Below are 20830 nucleotides of genomic sequence, written 5' to 3'. Positions count from 1 at the left end.
GGTGCGTCATATTGTAACACACCAACTACACATGTATTACGCATGCAAATCGGCTTTCATTTACTATGTTTTACCATGCCTCCTTAGCTTCCTGCAGCGCCTGGTACTTGCAGCTCTGGTTCTTGCAATTCTGGCAGGGACGTTGCTTTTCTTCTAATATCACCAGCAACTTACATTGGCGACACCTGGAAAACTGCCTTTAATCGGCCAAGTGCCACCGATGACCTGAGGTTCATCAATAATGTTTGAGGTCACCGAATTGCCACGACTTCCTCATCCAGCCACAGCATCCTCTATTCAAGCTTAACGCTGATCCGTTTTGCTCTGAACTTTCAATAGCATCTTGAATGGAACAGGCCGACTTGGAAAACACAGTTTTGTTGCATTGTAACTCGCTATCGCTTCTTCTTAACATGTAAGATTTTGCACCAGACGTAACCTTACAGTGTAGTTTTTGGAACTTCATGATAATAAGGAACCTTCCTGGAATCAGGTTAGTTTTCTGGAGTTTTTTAAATCCACTCAAACTTGCCGTCTGTTTCATTCATTCAGCATTAAACAACAGGTTTCACCCATGACTGTTGCGCATATTTATTTGTGCATCCCAGAAATGTTACAATACTATTCCCATTAGACCCTTGTACATGGTTTTTATAAACTAACTAGGTGGAATGAAAGCCATATACTAATTTGACATTACTGGGCGGGTTCGAGTGGGGCCCGCAGCGATCAAGGTAAGCTCGCATTAAATGGGAACGGAGGGCAATCAGAATGCATATTGGCACAGGAACAGATGGCGCCCGCTACATGGGCTGTCCCACCAAGCACCATCACTCACTGTGAAGACCACACAGTTTTCTGCATGCCCACCATTTGGTTGGACAACTGGATATGCACGGTACCATGGGGCAGATATGACCCGACTTCCATCCGAGTAGATGTACACGCCCTCGGCCCTGTGATCCGTCACACCAATCCAGACGAACCAATTTCCTGATACAGCAGAACGGGCGTAACGGGCAATGGCTCGCCTGGTAGTGGCATCGGACGGGGCTGCCAGGGATCCTCCGGTGTCCTCGCAGCGACTGGCAGCTTGTTCGTGTGATGCATATTCACGGAAAAGAAGGTAACAGCGGCCTGAAATCCTTCGACCACGTAAGCATCCTAAAATGGCAGGAAAAAGAGAAAGAAAGAATAAAATAAAGAAATGAGGCAATTATAATCGCAGGCATTCACAAAGGAATGTAACATATCCCCCCCCCCCCCCCCCATATAAGCACCATAAAAACCCCATATTAGCACCATAAAAACCCCATATTAGCACCATAAAAACCCCATAATAGCACCATAAAAACCCCATATTAGCACCATGAAAACCCCGTATTAGCACCATAAAAACCCCATATTAGCACCATAAAAACCCCATAATAGCACCATAAAAACCCCATATTAGCACCATAAAAACCCCATATTAGCACCATAAAAACCCCATATTAGCACCATAAAAACCCCATATTAGCACCAAAAAAACCCCATATTAGCACCATAAAAACCCCATATTAGCACCATAAAAACATTGAAAGGAAGCAATACACCAATATGGGCCTGCATTTATTTATCGATTTATTCTCTAGGCCCTCGGGGTTGTGACAAGGTATGTTTTTTACATAGTCTTGTCTGCTTTGCTGAAAAAGGAAAGGCTTGACATGTCGAAAACCTTCATTTTGTGACCATTTTTGACCTTTGACCCCTGCAACATTGGGAAATGATGATGTGGGAAAATGTGGGAAATCATTATGTGGGAAATCAAAATGTGGGAAATCATTATGTGGTAAATCATGGCCAAACAAGTTCTGAGTAATCTGTGTGTTGGTTGTTCTTGATTGGTCAATTCAATGTGACATCACTGATGACGGTTGAGTTGTGCAAAGGAAGCATTTGCGAAAAGTAACTCTCAGGTAATGTGGAGTCAATCAGTACAAAAACCTTTCATTTTAAAGTTCACTTCATGTTGCTGATGGCGCCGGAAGGTAGAAACAGTATTGTTCTATCATGTCACTGGATTATTGAGACGTTGACTGGTGGACACCTAGACAATGATGCATGCATGACTGTCATGACTGAGCAAATCAAGATGGTTTCCTGATACATGTGCATCTTCTTCTTGAATCTGTAATGTGGCTAAGCAGAGCACTTTTTTTTCTTTTCTTTTTTTGTATACAGAATCGAGGCTCGTGAAAGAGTTAACATTTATTTCACAAACAAATCAAACAGACAAACAAAATATATAAAAAGAGGGAGCGGAAGACAAGATGGGGAGAGAAGGGGAAGCACACAAACACAACATTTGAGAGCAGGGACATCGGGAGATCTGTGGGAGGGCTTGGGGGGAGGAGGCGTGGGAAGGGGGGAAGGGGTGGGAGAAGTATAAAACCCAAGGACACCAAGGACTTTCAGGACAGAAGTTGGTATTTCAAAACTTGATGTACATTCGCTTTGCTAGGGTCTTCATCTCTTTCTTTCACATTGTTTTCAAAACACCAGTTAACCATAAATCTATCTGAAACCACAATGTTAATCATTCAAGGTACATCAAGCGGGATATTGTGACCCTCAAAATTTAAGGTCGGTCAAGTCTTCTCTACTGAGGCAAGGGTAGAGATGCAAGTGCTTCCACAGTTGCAGCTGTAGAGAGGGCAGTGAAGGAGAGGACAATTGAAAGTGTTGGGAGACGTTTGCGGATGGTTTTCTTTAATACACCTTAGAATACCTGAAAGACGACCAAGCTCGTTCCTGTGACGCGCAGTGGCCAAGCTGTTGTTGCGTCCGGTATCCCTCAGCTTGCGTAGCTTCCCCTCATGGCGCAGGGTCTGCGCTTCCAGTTGGGCCAACCTCGCCTCGACACGGCCTTGCTGTGCCTTCATTTCTCTCAGCGATGCAGACTGTCGTTGCACGGTGCGTTCTGGGCGAGATATTGTTCATGTCAGGAACATGAGCTTTAACACTGAAGTTTGGACAACATTTTTTCTGGGAATTGTTTCGATTATCGTGGACTAAGTTGAGGTGCAGAAGACGATGACAAGGAATGCCGAAAAACAATTTGCACTAAATACACAAGACATCATAAGAAAAACTGATTCACCCTTACAGTGAGATACTGATTTACCTGATTTACCCAACTAGCAACGGTACCCGCCCTGGGTGTGGCTTCAATTGGGAGGCCCAAATGAAAAGGCAAAATATCACAAATTGAAGGCTTTTTTTATTTTAAACGATTCATATAAACATCCGTTGAATCATATCACACGCAAATCATCAAAATCTAAACAGTACATGGCGCCCATTTTGAAAAAAGATTGAAGTCTGCAAAACGGAAGCGGCCGCTACACGTCTTTCTCAGTCGCACGTTTATGTGTGAAGAGTGCGCGCCGAATCTGTAACACGGAAGCGGCCGCTACACCTGTTTCTCAGTCGCTTTGCACACGCTGCCATGTTACTTCGGAGCCGCACGTTTATATAGGAAGAGTTCGTCAGGAGTCGATCTACTCTATCCTGGTACGTAGAATAAACACTATTTGTACAATTTCAACAAAAGCCACATCACTGTTCATATCAGTAAATATTATTCCATCGTGTTTGGGAAAATTGGAAAACTTGGAAAAATTGGAAAAACAATATAGCCATTTTACTCCCAGGGGTCCCAGGAATACCCACCCAAAATATCGTTGTGATCGGTTGAGCCGTTTTTGCGGTACCTGGGGACGGACGGACAGACCGAACATTTGGTGAATTATAGTAAGATGATTTACCCAATCCTCAAGTTTCAACGGTTCAATATACACAGAGGGTAAAACACAGATGCAGCAGTAACATTATGTTGTCACAATAAAATTAGCAAGCACCGTTTCCGCAGCTCTGTAATCAGTTAGTCAAAGTATTGCGACGTTTTCAAGGATACCTTGAAAGAAACAATAGAAAGCAGGGTTACATAGGATCGGAATTCAAAGTTTCACAAAATTGCCAACTGATGAATCAGGTCGATGCAAATGGAAGGAAAACAAAGCAAATATGACATGATGGAAAGTTAGTAGCAACTAACAAGAACAGTGAAGATATCGACAAGTCAAAAAGCGGAGTCAGCGGCTCACCGAGATGCAATATCAGCTCTTCCATCCACCGAGGAACATTCATTGAAGTCGCTCCTCCAACGTCTGGATCATTATATATTGTATCCAATCCATTCCAAGTTTTCGCTCCAGCGTCGGTATTTGGCCTTGTCCTTGATCCACCGTCAGCATTGGTGATGTCTGAATCTGCTTCAACCTTGGTGTTTGATCGAGCCTCAGTCGTTGCTTTGGTGATTTCAGACATCGCTCTCTCCATGCTTGTTTGGATTTCAGGCCCAGGTTCTGCCCCATCACTATCATCTCGCGCGGTCTCTGCTTCATCGCCAAACTTCTTTCCTGTTCTAATTTTGGTGACTTTTCCAAATCTTGTCCTGGCCTCTGATCTAGAATGGATTTCAATATTTACTGCATCTCTGGGTTTTGCTGCTGCAGTTGGTACAGGCCTTGTCTCAGCCGAGCAATCATACAGCAGAGTTAGGCAAAGGGAGAGGCAGAGACAGAGAGAGGCGAGCATGGAAAGCGAAACGTGATGCATAGTTGCATTTGTTGATTTGAAAGGGAACTGTATTTGGGGGCAGAGAGGGAAGGCGGTTGTTAAAGGGGTGAACTGTAAAGTGCGGCAAAAAGGAAGTCGTAACAGTAGAAGCGAGAGGCGTTAGACGAATGAGATGAGAGGAGAACTTAGCAAAGATAAGTACAACCAGGAACTGAAAGAAATAGTAAATGAAAAACAAAAGAACAAACTAATGCAAACAGGAAAGACGGAGAGTGAATGCGGGCGGTGAGGAGGGAAGTGCGACTTGCTGGGAGAGTGAGGAGGGGAGGGACAGGATTGAACCATATGTGCGTGAAAAAAACATAAGAGGTGCCTTTGTCTGCCTATGCACGTTTGAGACTTGTATGTGGTGGACAAGTTAACAGTAAGTAATTTTTTTGGACCATTCTATAAATAAAATCATAAAGTGCGAAATAAACTAAAAAAAACAAAGTTTTTCTCAGTTGCGAGTTACTCCTCATATTAGTTTTTATATTAAAATACGTCACAGACACTGTCCTCGATTATTACTCAAGTAGGAAAATACAAGACAAAATAGCAAGGATAAACAGGAAGAAATGAACAGGAATGTAGGAATAGTATGCAAGTTCTCAGCAAATAATTTGTAAAAGATGGCAAGAATGTTATAAAAAGAAAGTTGGAAGAAAACACACAGACGGACAGACAGACAGACGGAGACACTCGTACACGGCACAGAAGACGTTGGCAGGCTTAGCACGCAACATGTCCGAGCTGCTCCTCCTTGAGAACATTCAGGAAATGCTGGTGGAAGTCCTGTACCCAACCAAAGAACTCCTCCGAGTCCAGATGCTGGGGCTCGCCAAACCAGACCTTTAAAACAAAGAAACAAACAACAAAAACGATCATTTAATCTCTGAGGATGAAGGCTTCATCACATTCATCGCAATGTCATAAACACCGATTGTGGCTTCCAAATCTGCAGCCGAGAGATCATGTCCGAGATGTCGGTGATATTGGAGGCACCATGTTATTGAGTTCATCAATGATGGATTAACACCTTACATGGTCTTGCATATGATCTTCACACATCAATAGACTAGGCCAATTTTTCAGATATGGGTGTTGTTGTAGTGTATGAGGCATTTTGGAGGAAAAGTTGGTAAACAGACTTTTTAACTCTTTTAAGGTATACTGAATCCAAATATGCTGTTTACCAGGCCCCCAATTGACTCATTCACCCTGAAAAATGTAAAACAAAACAAAACATATGCAAGTTGTGGAAAGAAAATATTCACATGGAGCACAGATCTATGAAACAATAAACACAGCTTATTATTAGTAGTAGTATTATTATATTGTCTAATTATATTAATATATATTGCATTTCAGGTCAGAATGGAGTCGTTAATGCAACTGAAAAGGACCAGCAGCTGGTGTGTAACATATATGAAGACTGCATTAGATGGCAGCAGAGTAAATCAGACAAACTTTTTGAAGCCACAGAAAAAGGACTGTCGTCTCTTCACGAAGCAACATCGGCAGCAAATGAAGCGACGAAAATAATCGTGATCTGATTGATAGAATCACATTCGTGCTAAGCGCTGATTCCTCGTGTGGCATAAATCATGTTATGCTGTGTACACAGACAAAGGAGAAATCAAACGCCTTGAATAATCAACCAGTCCTGAAAGAGCTCCATCCTCAAGTTTCAGAGGTTCAACCACTGCAGAAGCTCACAGTACCCGCTACAAGTTTACGCAGTCGCATGAAGGCCATGAACTGGAAAGCATGCATGTTCTGTCAAGACTCTGATTCGAAAGTGAAACTTTCTTCAGTAGCAACATTCAAAATGAGCAAGGAGATACTAGATTCTTCAAAATATGACCAGCAGTCTAGTGTCCGTCTTGCTGGGGTACATGATCTAATATCTGCTGAAGGGAAGTATCACCCAAATTGTTACAAGCAGTTCTTGCGGACCTGGGGTACCTGATCTAATAGCTGCTGAAGGGAAGTATCACCCAAATTGTTACAAGCAGTTCTTGCGGACCTGGGGTACCTGATCTAATAGCTGCTGAAGGGAAGTATCACCCAAATTTTTACAAGCAGTTCTTGCGGACCTGGGGTACCTGATCGAATAGATGCTGAAGGGAAGTATCACCCAAATTGTTACAAGCAGTTCTTGCAGACCTGGGGTACCTGATGTAATAGCTGCTGAAGGGAAGCATCACCCAAATTGTTACAAGCAGTTCTTGCGGACCTGGCGTACCTGATCTAATAGCTGCTGAAGGGAAGTATCACCCAAATTGTTACAAGCAGTTCTTGCGGACCTGGGGTACCTGATCTAATAGCTGCTGAAGGGAAGTATCACCCAAATTGTTACAAGCAGTTCTTGCGAACCTGGGGTACCTGATATAATAGCTGCTGAAGGGAAGTATCACCCAAATTGTTACAAGCAGTTCTCGCGAACCTGTGGTACCTGATCTAATAGCTGCTGAAGGGAAGTATCACCCACATTGTTACAAGTAGTTCTTGGAAACCACAACTAAAACGAAGGAAGAAGCACAGAACACTGACCTACCAATGATCTGGTTGACCAAGAAGTTGAAATATGCTGCCAGTCAAGGCCACGTACTAGAGCTTTCAGAAGTGTGGAATCGCTACTGTGAACTCGCCATTAAGATGGAGTGAATGTTCCACAATCTTTAGTCAGCCATCGAATGACATTTACAGAACAGCTTTCCACACACATCAGAGATGTCCCCCTAAAAAGTCCCCCTGAAAAGCTCAACACAACGATGTATATGACTTCATCGTACTACAGGACCAAGCTCCAGGTGATAGAAAAACTGTCTTGGTACCGAACAAGTTTTCCCATGTACCTATCACCAAAATGAGAAGCCAGAATGACGAGGAAATAATCTCTCCAGTTCCACATTTTAAGGCAAACGATGAGGAGTTCTTGTCGATGGTTCACATAGCACTGAAATTACGATCTGATATACTTCGTCAATCACCTCATAAAGGTCTGTCCGTCTGCGAGGAAGATGGAATATCATGTGTACCAGAGAGCCTGTACATGTTCATAAATATTCTTATTGGTGGACAAGAAGTTTTTGAACACATGTCCTCGACAGGTACTGATGATGGTGATGAACTATTACCAGAAGAAGAGGACTTTGAGTCTGACGAAAGTACTGATGACTTTGATTCTGAAGTACAGTCTCGTGTTCTTAGTGTTTGTCAAGATTTAGTGTATATCACTTCTGGAGGCAAGAAGTGGATGCCAAAACATATTGGCCTTGCTAGCACTTTGCACCAGGCAACACACTCGAAGCAACTGGTGCAGCTATTTCATAAGACGGGGCATACATTAAGTTATAGAGATGTCTTGCAGATAGACACTTCTTTAGCGGAAGTTACACTGAGAAGCATGGACTGAGAATCAAGAGGACTATTAATTGCTAATTCCCTTTCACACAATAACTGGGTGTGACGCAGTTTCTCACATAGCAGGTCACAGCAAGAGAACATCATGGGAAGTGTTCAAGAATAATCGTCATCTGCTGGCAAACTTGGGAAAGCACCCACTCACTGATGACACCATAGAGTCTGTGGAACAATTCATTTGTAAAATGTATCATCAGGATGAAATAGTTACCTGTGATGAGGTCCGTGCAAGACTGTTTTGCAAATGTAGATCTCCTGAAGCCCTCCCTCCCACATCTGATGCAGTGAGATTTCACATACTGAGGGCTCACTACCAGGCTACGGCATGAGACATGCCCTGTGTGCCCACCCACACCTACCTTCACCAGTTGGCCATGGATGGATATTACAGGATAATAAGCTGATGTCACAACTCATGTCTCTGCCACCAGTACCAGACATTTGTGAAGGGTTCATCTCATGTGGCTGTGCAACGGGGTGCTCAACACAACGATGCAGTTGTAACAAAAAAAGTGACTTGTATTGCACTGGGGGCCTGCAAATGTAGGTCAGGTACCGTCGGATGTAGAAATCATTAATGTATCCCAATCCAAACCAGCCAAGAGGAATAACAAGATGGAGACTTGAGTTTCCAGTGATTATGGAGCAGGTAGCTTCTGAAAATAAAATGTAATCGACCATTTTCACATGGGTGGCGGTTGGGGACGTGGTCGGTGGGGTGAACAACGAGTTGGATCCCCGTCCCGCACCCTGACGCCTTACAACTGAAAACTGATCTTGGTAAACATTTTTTTCGTGTTTCGGAAAGCAAAATTCTGTTGGAAAAACAGTTTACCAACTTTTGGCCAAAAATGCCTGCAGTAGTTATTTTCTGAGAAAAGTGGCCTAGTCTATCAAGACAGAAACAGTGTGATCCACACAACTTAACCTAGTTTTCTTCTTCTTCCTCTTCTTCCTTCCTCTTCTTCTTCTTCTTATTTTACTTCTTCTGACAATACCCTCCCTTTCCCACACATTCATAACAAAACTCTTTTTATCTTACGCATCATGCATTTCTTTGCTCAAAAACAAGGAACTACTGTTGCATGTACACCTAGAAAAGAGTATGCTATTGTGTGTCGGTAATCCAACAAACTCTTCTCATGCATCATAACCCCACCCGCTTGCCCATGAACGTTTAATTTGCTAAACAACTGCTCCTTCCATAAACTCGAGTTTAAACTTTACTCCCACATACATCACTTATATTCCCTTTCCTTGTCCGGCCACACACACACCATGAGGGATGAATATTTAATGTGCAGCTGGGAACGTTGCTCTTGAAGTTTGCACACGTCACTCTGCAGCTCGGATATCTTGTCCTGCAGGGAGAGGAGGGGGGCCAGGTAGGAACAAATAAGAAGGTAATAAGATGGGATAGCAAGAAGATGCTGATGTTATAGGCATTAACTTCATTTACTCTGACGAAGGGTTAACGCCTGAAGCATCAGCTTATCCTGGCTTCCGATGGCGGTGAGCATACCTCGACCAACATCCTGTTGCTTTCATCCATTGTCCATCCCAAGTTGCTTTGAGAGCATTAATCATCCACTGCAATATGTGGGCTATCATTACATGTAGACCATATCAGGTGGATGTGGGCTATGCAATATGTGGGCTATCATTACATATAGACCACATCAGGTGGATGTGGGCTATGCAATATGTGGGCTATCATTACATATAGACCACATCAGGTGGATGTGGGCTGTGCAATATGTGGGCTATCATTACATACAGACCACATCAGGTGGATGTGGGCTGTGCAATATGTGGGCTATCATTACATATAGACCACATCAGGTGGATGTGGGCTGTGCAATATGTGGGCTATCATTACATATAGACCACATCAGGTGGATGTGGGCTGTGCAATATGTGGGCTATCATTACATATAGACCACATCAGGTGGATGTGGGCTGTGCAATATGTGGGCTATCATTACATATAGACCACATCAGGTGGATGTGGGCTGTGCAATATGTGGGCTATCATTACATATAGACCACATCAGGTGGATGTGGGCTGTGCAATATGTGGGCTATCATTACATATAGACCACATCAGGTGGATGTGGGCTGTGCAATATGTGGGCTGTCATTACATATCGACCACATCAGGTGGATGTGGGCTATGCAATATGTGGGCTGTCATTACATATAGACCACATCAGGTGGATGTGGGCTATGCAATATGTGGGCTGTCATTACATATAGACCACATCAGGTGGATGTGGGCTATGCAATATGTGGGCTATCATTACATATAGACCACATCAGGTGGATGTGGGCTATGCAATATGTGGGCTATCATTACCTATAGACCACATCAGGTGGATGAGGGCTATGCAATATGTGGGCTATCATTACATATAGACCACATCAGGTGGCTGAGGGCTATGCAATATGTGGGCTATCATTACATATAGACCACATCAGGTGGATGTGGGCTATGCAATATGTGGGCTATCATTACATATAGACCACATCAGGTGGATGGGGGCTGTGCAATATGTGGGCTATCATTACATATAGACCACATCAGGTGGATGGGGGCTATGCAATATGTGGGCTATCATTACATATAGACCACATCAGGTGGATGTGCGCTCTGCAATATGTGGGCTATCATTACATATAGACCACATCAGGTGGATGTGGGCTATGCAATATGTGGGCTATCATTACATATAGACCACATCAGGTGGATGGGTGCTATGCAATATGTGGGCTATCATTACATATAGACCATATCAGGTGGATGTGGGCTATGCAATATGTGGGCTATCATTACATATAGACCACATCACGTGGATGGGGGCTATGCAATATGTGGGCTATCATTACATATAGACCACATCAGGTGGATGGGGGCTATGCAATATGTGGGCTATCATTACATATAGACCACATCAGGTGGATGTGGGCTCTGCAATATGTGGGCTATCATTACATATAGACCACATCAGGTGGATGTGGGCTGTGCAATATGTGGGCTATCATTACATATAGACCACATCAGGTGGATGTGGGCTGTGCAATATGTGGGCTGTCATTACATATAGACCACATCACGTGGATGGGGGCTATGCAATATGTGGGCTATCATTACATATAGACCACATCAGGTGGATGGGGGCTATGCAATATGTGGGCTATCATTACATATAGACCACATCAGGTGGATGTGGGCTCTGCAATATGTGGGCTATCATTACATATAGACCACATCAGGTGGATGTGGGCTGTGCAATATGTGGGCTATCATTACATATAGACCACATCAGGTGGATGTGGGCTGTGCAATATGTGGGCTATCATTACATATAGACCACATCAGGTGGATGTGGGCTGTGCAATATGTGGGCTGTCATTACATATAGACCACATCAGGTGGATGTGGGCTGTGCAATATGTGGGCTATCATTACATATAGACCACATCAGGTGGATGTGGGCTGTGCAATATGTGGGCTGTCATTACATATAGACCACATCAGGTAGGGGATAAAATGACCTCTTCCCTGTAGATTATTAGTGAACCAGCTGGTTTTTAACTGGAAATCTGTTAGCAACATTCGAACCCACAACCTTTTCAGATTCCAGTCCCTATATGTACTGCCGAGGGAAATGTTTACAGCGATGTCCTCAAGTGTTTTTTCCAGAAGCTTTTCACCATTTATCATCTGTCCAACTTCAAAGCATTCGTGTCCTTTGAACCTTCTATAACGATCAAATGAAAAGATCCAAGTGAACATGTTTGAAGAACAAGGAATAAAAAGCAAATTCAAAAGAGGATAATTCATTCAAAATGTGGAGCTCAAGTAATTAATCACCAACTGTTTTAGAAGAAATGACAAAACTACTTTAAATCATATACCGAAACCTATAATCGCCAGATATTGGTTAATATAGGATAACCACGTAACCAAATTGGCATCTTGTTGCTTCGCAGGCAGATCATCGTAATCATAGAGTATGCCGTGCTTTGTGGACGCTTTAAGCCGGCTGTCCCATCTACTAACACTTACTGGTGTACATGAAGGATCCCACACTTTTGAAAAGAGCATGCTATTGTGTGCTGGCACTCGAGCCCAGTTCCAAATTTCTGCTGTAATCTATAGGGTCGCTGAATCGGGAGCATCATGATTCAAAATTGAGTCTTGGCGGACATCCATCCATTAAATAAGCAAACAAATAAATAAATAAATAACAATTACGAGGTGTTGTTCTGAGATGTAGTCTGAAACAGCCAACAGAAGCACAACCAAATACAACCACCAAAATGTGGATAACAGCTTCTCCCAATCACCACACACCTTAGAAGGCTCTGTTGTGATATACGTAAATGGAATATTGCTCTTGAGCACTCAGGTGTAACAACTGAACAACCTTAAACCAAGACAGGTGTATACATCTTGTCTAATTGTGAATTATCTGACCTTGAGCTCGTCGAGGAAGTCGGTCTCTATTTGCCCACACATGATCTTCGTCTTGGTAAATTCTTTGTGGTACTTGGCCAACTTCTCAACTGCCTGATTCACAACTGTGGGGCATGATTGTGTGGTTATTTGAGGGTGAGATAAACGACGGATGAGAACCTGAGTGAGGTCATAATACAAAGATGTTAGAATATGGTGTACTCAGTTATATTTATTTAGGGACAGACAAATAAAGCGTTTTTTAAATACAATGACCAATCCTCAACCTGCTTCGCCAAACGGCATATTTGAGCAACGTTTTTTTTGTGGCCGGATGCCCTTCCTGACACCACCACAGAAATAAAGAAGTTTCCAAATCAACAAGCGTTCATAGAAAACCTTACTTGATAAAAGTCTTGAGATAAAAGGACGTGGGAAGGATCTGTTTACCGCCGTTGATGCACCGTCTTTTACACCACCTTATCTAACACATTACATTAGGTCTTCGTGCCTGTTGTTTGTGTATTTTATGAGGTTCCTAAAAACAGTAGGTTTGCTGTTTGGAATGATTTTAAATTTTGTTTGACTGCCAGACAGGTAGACAGTAGAATAATTACCTTACTACGCATGCGAGCTCTGGATGCGATTCCGTACAATATGCCAAATTCAGAGCCAAAGTACTGATAAACTGCAGCTTTGTGTCATGATTCATGTTCTGATTCATGTCCTACAGTGTTCAAAATATAACATTCAATTGATATTGTTATGTTTGTAGGGGGTAGGCAGTGATTACTGTAGACCAGGTAGATTTGTATAGGTAGCATGCTCCGATTGTCGTGAAGAAGAAGAACCACCATGTAATAAGTACTTGTGTAGCCCGGATGTCGGATAAAGATGTATATTTGTCCCCATCACGAGGGCATGTTAACTAGCGTAGGGAATAAGGATAAATTATCCCTTGTATGTCTTACCTTCGGTGATTTATCCTTTGTCTCTTATGGCACCGCATTAGACACGTAGAGCAGGAATCGCCCTAATAATAAAACCAACCAGAACCAGGCATCAAGCACTAGGGCTGACAACCCCGACTTACTAGGCACACAGAGCTTGAGCAGGCCGAGGACAGGCGTTGGCCTGTTTCGCGCCAACGCACGCGCAACGTCGCCAACGCCCCAGACGATTTTTACGACCTGATAAGATCCCACCAGTGAACCTTGCTAAGTGCACACACACACCTTATTTTCCAGTTTATTTTATCCTTCATCTGCGTTTCAAGTCTGTTGTGGGGAGGATGTCCCGTTGAGGCATATAGTTATCGCGCATTTTCTTTGTACCGCCATTCCGTTTAATAAATCCTTTTGTTATTTTTGTACATTTCTAGAGCCCGTCTTTGTTTGAGTTATTTTCCGCAGGTTTGAGGACCCCGGCAGGATCGACAGGTAAGACCCTTCATCCCTCCCCTTCCCTTTCTTCCCCTGCATATATCAAGCCCGCATTTGATCAGTGCCTCGGAGTTAAAGCTTGCTCGGCTATTCATTCCTGGGAAAGATTTTAATCGCCAGGAACGTGACAATATATTGATATCAAATCGTTCCTCGATCATAAACTGCTTCGTATGCAGCCTGTGGCTGCTGCTTGTATCATTTTCTGTAAGCGCGGCTGCACCGTTGTTACCAGTAAGCTCGTACTCCTCATTTTCCGAACTCTAAAGGATTACAGGCTGAGTCAACCCACCTGATATTATTTAATGGAGCGATAGGGGCTCAAACTCAAGACCCTAGGATCACAAGCCAGCCACCTTAACCATTATAAGTCAACACCAGGCTTGAATCATGAACTGACATCTGCAGACAGACAGACAAAGCAACCCAATTGCTTAACTGTGCTTTTTGCTTCCTGCGTGCTTGGTAATAATGACATCATGATGCAATGAATGAAAATGAATGAATGATCGTTTTAAGGCCATTTTCCCCCACTAGAGTGGGGGTTAGCATTGCGGGCCCCATGACAATCTTTTCTTTTATGACCGGATTCCCTTCCTGATGCCAACCCATGGTCGCCTCTTACGATGCACAAGGATACGGTGTACCTATTCTAAGCCAGGGTACACACCGGGATCATTCATCCCAGCAAGCTGGTACTCAATTTGTCGACCTCGGAAGGATGACAGGCTGAGTCAACCCCCCTGACGTTAATTCAGCGGTCGACCGGGATTCGAACTCAGGATCGTAAGATCCCAAGCCGGCACCCTAACCGCTAAGGCAACACCAGACTGACATAATGATGCAATAAGCAATTGATTTGGAACTTGTGCTTCAAACTCGTGTTTTCAGAATACGGGTGGGTTCCATTTTCGAGCACTAGGCTAGCTAGGCCCACATTGACGATTTCGCCAATGTGATTTTGAGGAATCAAAGACAGCACGAGTTTAGTGTTGTTTCTCTTTTTTTCCCCACAGGCTCAAGGCTAACGGATAAGCAAGGTGATGGGGGACAGTCGGGCAGCATGGCAACTCTTGGCCACAATAAGCGAGGGAATGAACAACCGTGAAAGGAGGAACCTGTAATTAAGAGGGTTGGTTCAGAAAGGGTTAATGGGGGTAAAAAGATTGTGTGTAAAGAGGGAGTATGACATGAGGTTCCGGTGCTTGGCCTGCTTGAAGTCCTGGAGGGAAGACTTCTGGAAGGTGGTTTCACATACCAGAGAAGCGAGAAACAAAAGAGTTGATGCGCTTAAAATGATCTTTTTTTTTGTTGCCTTGATGTTTGCTCGATGTTGGAAATACGAGGCACAATGAGTTTTACACTCACCGTCAAGTTCTGCTGTGATGCCTTGGATCGAGGCTGTGGAAGAACAGTCAAATCGTTAGATAATTATATCGTTTTATGTTCACCAAAATCACATTTCCTGCCTTGACCTGTCGGCCTATATAGTACAATTAGGCCTCAGTCCTCCATCCCATAAGCAGGCCCATCCTCGTCAATCCAATTTGAGTTGCACTTCTGCTAACGGCACAAACACATGCCCTCTAACCTGTGGGGCTTCTTCCAATATGAGGTATTTCCTGCGGAAATTCCAGGAGATCTTGTTGGTGCAGCTTGAGTTGGCGAAGCAGAAAGTGCAATAGAGAACAGGTCTTGTCTGTGCTGCGCATTTCCTGGAGCTACATGGGACAAGACACGGAGAAGCTGTATATATAACATCATACAAAGACACAGGTGAACCAAGAAAAGTTTGTCTCACAACATTTAGCCATTGCTGAACTGAACATTTCTTTCATTTGGGAAGTTGACAGATCATTTGTGAGTCAATAACCACCGACCTTGTTGAGGGAATTCAGTCGAAACCCCTTAACGGATTGAGGGTTCAGGGTGTTCCCGATGATGAGGATGTGATGGAGGATGGCTGGGAAACTCGGGCTACAAGATAGCTCATCGCAGCAGCGCAGGAGGCGGGCAGTCAGCTGGTGGAAGGGATTGGGAATGGTAGGCCGCCAATATCACGACTAATGCGCTGGGATTGATCAGCTTATAGTTATGATTAAAATCTGCATCTGAGGGGATGGTGCATAAGTAGCGGACTTAACGTTGAGCCACCTATAGGCCGAGTTCAATTCTCAGCCTGACTAAACTGTTGGATCGGTGCTTCGAGTTGTTAGGGTGTTGCGGTGCCGAGGTGTGCCGTCATTCAGATGGACGTTAAGCTGGGTGTCCTATCTGCTAGCATTATTACCCTGCGCTCGCGAAGCGAAAAGCGGGGTTAAGCAATCGGGTCCGTGTGCCGTACGTGTGAAGTGTCTGCATTTTAAAAATCAATTTTCTCGGCAACAGTTGGTCCGATTGACATGAAATTTTACCGTAGGAGCGCCTCCACCTGTAGATTTTTTGCTGATAATTATGACGTCATATGTCACGTGGTATGGACGCCATCTTAGAAAAACGTTACTGCTCTATATCTCCAAAACTGCTTAATGGAAAAAATTGAAACATGGCTCATTGTCAATACTCCTTTTGGGGAATAAGATATGTTAATGATGATGTCATAGGTGCCCAGCATTATGACGTCATGATTCGACAGGTACAACGCTTGATCTGATCAATATGAAAAAAAAAAATCATAAATTTATGATGTAATTGCTCACGTGGTCTGGCGGCCATATTGGATCAAAGAAAAAAAACGTTCCAAAACAAAAGAGTTGGCTCGCACCAAGTTGACTGCGCAAGGTAAGTATTCAATGAATACCATCAAGTTTGGTGGATGTAAAGGATCCCATAGGCGTCATCACGGGTACTTGAACCAAATTTCAAATTTCTGCCGTTTTCAGTTGACCGTCAGACCTGGCAAGAGGTAGTTCGTGTAAAAGACCTTGGACTGAAGCTTTCTCTGGCAACCCGCCAACAAGGTGGTCATAATTGGGACAGTTCAAATTAGTAATAGACGGCCACCACAGTCACCAGCCAAAATAAAATTACAGATTGAACCAAACAGTGGGTAATCAGACCTGAGCCCTGATTTTGTTCTTGTGGATGTGCAGATTGTAACTTACAATCATAATCATTGTACCGAACCCATGAGCAACTGTTGTCCAAATCTTACCTTATTTAGGCAGCCGATCTGCTCTGGGAGCTCCCGTACTGCTATTAGCATCTCGAACCGCTCACTGAGCAATGGGATTTCACACATCTGCAGCAATACAGAGCGTTACTTATCATTAGAGCGTTATAGTTTGGGTGAGTTACCTTATAAATTGTCATTCATCGAGCAAAAAGGATTCAATGTGAACTGACCTCAACCATGTACTGATCCACCAGCTCGAGTTTGTGTCGATGTGCCTGGTGCTTTTTGTACAAGTTCACATCGCTTGGGGACGGTTCATAGCTTGGAGGAACGGGTGCGGGAGGAAGGGGGAGGGGGTGGAAGTCACGGATTTTGGACCGGACAACTGGGATGAATTCAGCAACTACAACAATATATCTATATATATATAGCAACTATATATAGCAACTATATATATATATAGCAACTCCCCCTCTCTCCCCATCTTGTCTACCGCTCCCTATGTTATATGTTTTATGTGTCGGTTTGTCTTTCTGTGTGATTAATGTTCGCTCTTTCACGAGCCTCGATCTTGTATACAAAAAAAAAAAAAAAAAAAAAAAAAAAAAATATCTGTGCAGTGTCTGTCTTGTGTTTTGTTGTGTTGTGTTGTCTTGTCACTGAACTACTCCCTCAAACTTTTGTGAAATCCTACCAAACGTCTGGTATGCACATATCTCTCCCGTCGGTATGTCCTAAGGGTATTTGTTTTGAAAGAAATTCCAAATTGTTTTTTTTTTCGGAATTTTTTCGGTAATTTTTTTTTTTCCAACTTCAATTGTTTATAAAATGTGATATCACGTATATTACAAATACATTTGTGCAAAATAATTGTTTGAATTATGGTTGGTTTAAACCATGACAAAATGGCAACTCGGGTACAGTCATTTTTCGATATATCTACACATCTGGGCAGTGTCTGTGTTGTCACTTAACGACTCCCTCAAACTTTTGTTTCCATGGTTGTGAAGTGTTTTTAATAACGTTGTGGTGGTTTTGAATCACGTGGTGGTGAGGTATTTTGAATTATGCGGTGGTGAGGTGTTTTAATATCACATGGTGGTGAGGTGTTTTAATATCACATGGCTGTGAGGTGTTTTAATATCACATGGCTGTGAGGTGTTTTAATATCACATGGTGGTGAGGTGTTTTAATATCACATGGTGGTGAGGTGTTTTTGAATCACATGGTGGTGAGATGTTTTGAATTACGTGGTGGTGAGGTGTTTTTAAATGACGTGGTGGTGAGGTGTTTTGAATTATGTGGTGGTGAGGTGTTTTAATATCACATGGCTGTGAGGTGTTTTAATATCACATGGCTGTGAGGTGTTTTAATATCACATGGTGGTGAGGTGTTTTAATATCACATGGTGGTGAGGTGTTTTTGAATCACATGGTGGTGAGATGTTTTGAATTACGTGGTGGTGAGGTGTTTTTAAATGACGTGGTGGTGAGGTGTTTTGAATTATGTGGTGGTGAGGTGTTTTGAATTACGGGGTGGTGAGGTGTTTTGAATTACGGGGTGGTGAGGTGTTTTTAAATGACGTGGTGGTGAGGTGTTTTGAATTATGTGGTGGTGAGATGTTTTGAATTACGGGGTGGTGAGGTGTTTTTAAATGACGTGGTGGTGAGGTGTTTTGAATTATGTGGTGGTGAGGTGTTTTGAATTACGGGGTGGTGAGGTGTTTTTAAATCACATGGTGGTGAGGTGTTTTGAATTATGTGGTGGTGAGGTGTTTTGAATTACGGGGTGGTGAGGTGTTTTTAAATGACGTGGTGGTGAGGTGTTTTCAATTTCGTGGTGGTGAGGTGTTTGAATTTCGTGGTGGTGAGGTGTTTTTATTACATGTTTTATGGCTGTGAGGTGTTCTAAATTACTTGGTGGTGAGATGTTTTGAATTACTTGGTGGTGAGGTGTTTTGAATTAGGTGGTGGTGAGGTGTAATCGTCCCAAACTTCCAGTCTGCACCTACCCCTCCCCTATGTATGTGCTGAGGGGTTCTTTCTTGAAAAAAAAACATTCAACCTAAATCTTCAACCTAAATTGCTTATAAAAATGTAATATCACAAACACAACAAATACTTTTGTGCAAAAATAATTGTTTGTATTATGATTGGTGAAAATCATGACAACACAGCAACTCAGGTACAGTCATTATCCTCAGCTAAAATAAGCCCGTTCCTCAGTAACGACGCTTGATGAGGCGAGCGCAGCGAGCCGAGCCAAGCTAGTATATATATATATATATATATCTATAAAACTCAGTTGACTTTTTGCTCCACCAAATAACAGCGAAACGGAGTTGAGTAAAAGGGTGAAAATTCTACAGATGCTGTAATAAATAACTACCTCTGTCGGTTTGAATGTTTGAAAGAGAATAGACGTCTGGATCAATTTTTGAATTAAATTTAAATCCCGATTTATATATATATATATAAACGCGAGTTGTCTGTGTGTGTGTGTGTCCGCGTTTTATTCAGAGATGGCTGAACGGATCTTCATCAAACTTTCAGAGGTTCATCAGTGAGTGCCTGGGAGTGTTTTAGGCAAAAAAAAAAGAAAAAAAGAAAAAAGAAGTTCATTTTTTTGGAGTTAAAAAAAAAAATTGACTCGATAGTGCCGAAGCCTTTTTAAATAAATGACAGTTATATACAAGTACACATTCGCATAAATAAATACAAAACAATTACCAGACATTTGAATACAAATAAATCAAACAATTCCGTAAGTTTGGTGGTGTGGCTTCTTCTTCTTCCTGATCGGCATCACACTTAACTCAGACACGTGAGCCACATTCACGCAGAAACATGAGCCACATTCACTCAGAAACGTGAGCCACTCCCCATCCTCTCCTGCCTCCCCTCTCCCCTCCCCTTCCCCCCTCCTCCTCCTCTCCCCACCCTTCCCCCTTCCTCCCCCCTCCCCTTCCCCCTCCCCTCCCCTCCCCCCCCTCCACCCCTCCCCATTAAGATATAAATTCTTTGTAAAAGAGCTTCCACTTTTGACTACTCCCCTTCCCCCTCTCCCCACCCTTCCCCCCTCATTCGCCCCTCCCCTCCCCCTGCCCCCTCCCCTTTAAGATATAAATTCTCCATAAAAGAGCTTCCACTTCTGACTGCTCCCCTTCCCCCCCCCCTCCCCTCCCCTTCCCCTCTTCCCCTCCCCTTTCCCTACCCCCCCCCCCCCGTTCCCCCGCCCGGCAATGCCGGGTATTTCTGCTAGTATATATTTATCGAGGAAACGGGAGATAAAATTTCAACGTATTGACAGTGAAACAGTGGTGACACAATTGGACATAAAGAACAAGGATATAATTGAAAAGAAAAAGAGTGGAAAAAATGAGTAAGAGTGCAGAGTGAGGTGGGTTTTAAGGGGTAAAAAAAAAAGATTGTGGATATTGATGGGTATGACATGAGATTGTGGTATACCACCTGCTTGAAGCCCTGGAGGGAAGAGTGGAATTGAACTGTGTCAGGAAGGCAGTTCCACAAATTGGAGTAAAGAGGAACAAAAGAGTGGAGTAAACCTGGATTTCAGGACTTCAAGAAGGAGGAATAATTGGAAGAACATGTGCATCTTGGAGGAGCCGGGGAGGGTCGGAGTGCAGAGAGAGCTAGATTGAAAGGTAGAAAATAGAGACCACCGACCAACTGTCTGTGATGTGAGAGCTACAAGCCTTGTGCT

General features: G+C 43.2%; 1 protein-coding gene across 3 annotated transcripts in view; it reads right to left on the bottom strand.

The window, feature by feature from the left end:
* Positions 1 to 1024: 1024 nt before the first annotated feature.
* LOC137429693 (uncharacterized) overlaps positions 1025 to 20830 on the bottom strand; it is a 63613-nt gene continuing 43807 nt past the window's right edge. Inside the window, exons 11-19 of one of the 3 annotated variants that reach the window (XM_068119837.2) lie at positions 17338 to 17428; positions 17147 to 17233; positions 15873 to 16013; positions 15584 to 15713; positions 15361 to 15393; positions 12572 to 12675; positions 9369 to 9452; positions 5371 to 5514; positions 1025 to 1164 (exon numbers count right to left, since the gene is read on the bottom strand). In XM_068119837.2, the coding sequence (XP_067975938.2) occupies positions 5395 to 5514; positions 9369 to 9452; positions 12572 to 12675; positions 15361 to 15393; positions 15584 to 15713; positions 15873 to 16013; positions 17147 to 17233; positions 17338 to 17428 (790 nt within the window). In that variant the 3' untranslated portion in view covers positions 1025 to 1164; positions 5371 to 5394. Of the gene's footprint in view, positions 1165 to 2770; positions 2963 to 5116; positions 5515 to 9368; positions 9453 to 12571; positions 12676 to 15360; positions 15394 to 15583; positions 15714 to 15872; positions 16014 to 17146; positions 17234 to 17337; positions 17429 to 20830 lie in introns of those variants that run through there. The other 2 variants (XM_068119838.2, XM_068119835.2) reach the window with 2 other exon arrangements.

This window comes from Myxine glutinosa, chromosome 6, assembly GCF_964187855.1.
Source record: "Myxine glutinosa chromosome 6, kmMyxGlut1.1, whole genome shotgun sequence".
Lineage (NCBI taxonomy): Eukaryota > Metazoa > Chordata > Myxini > Myxiniformes > Myxinidae > Myxine > Myxine glutinosa.
This window is presented reverse-complemented; position numbering and strand designations above follow the sequence as displayed.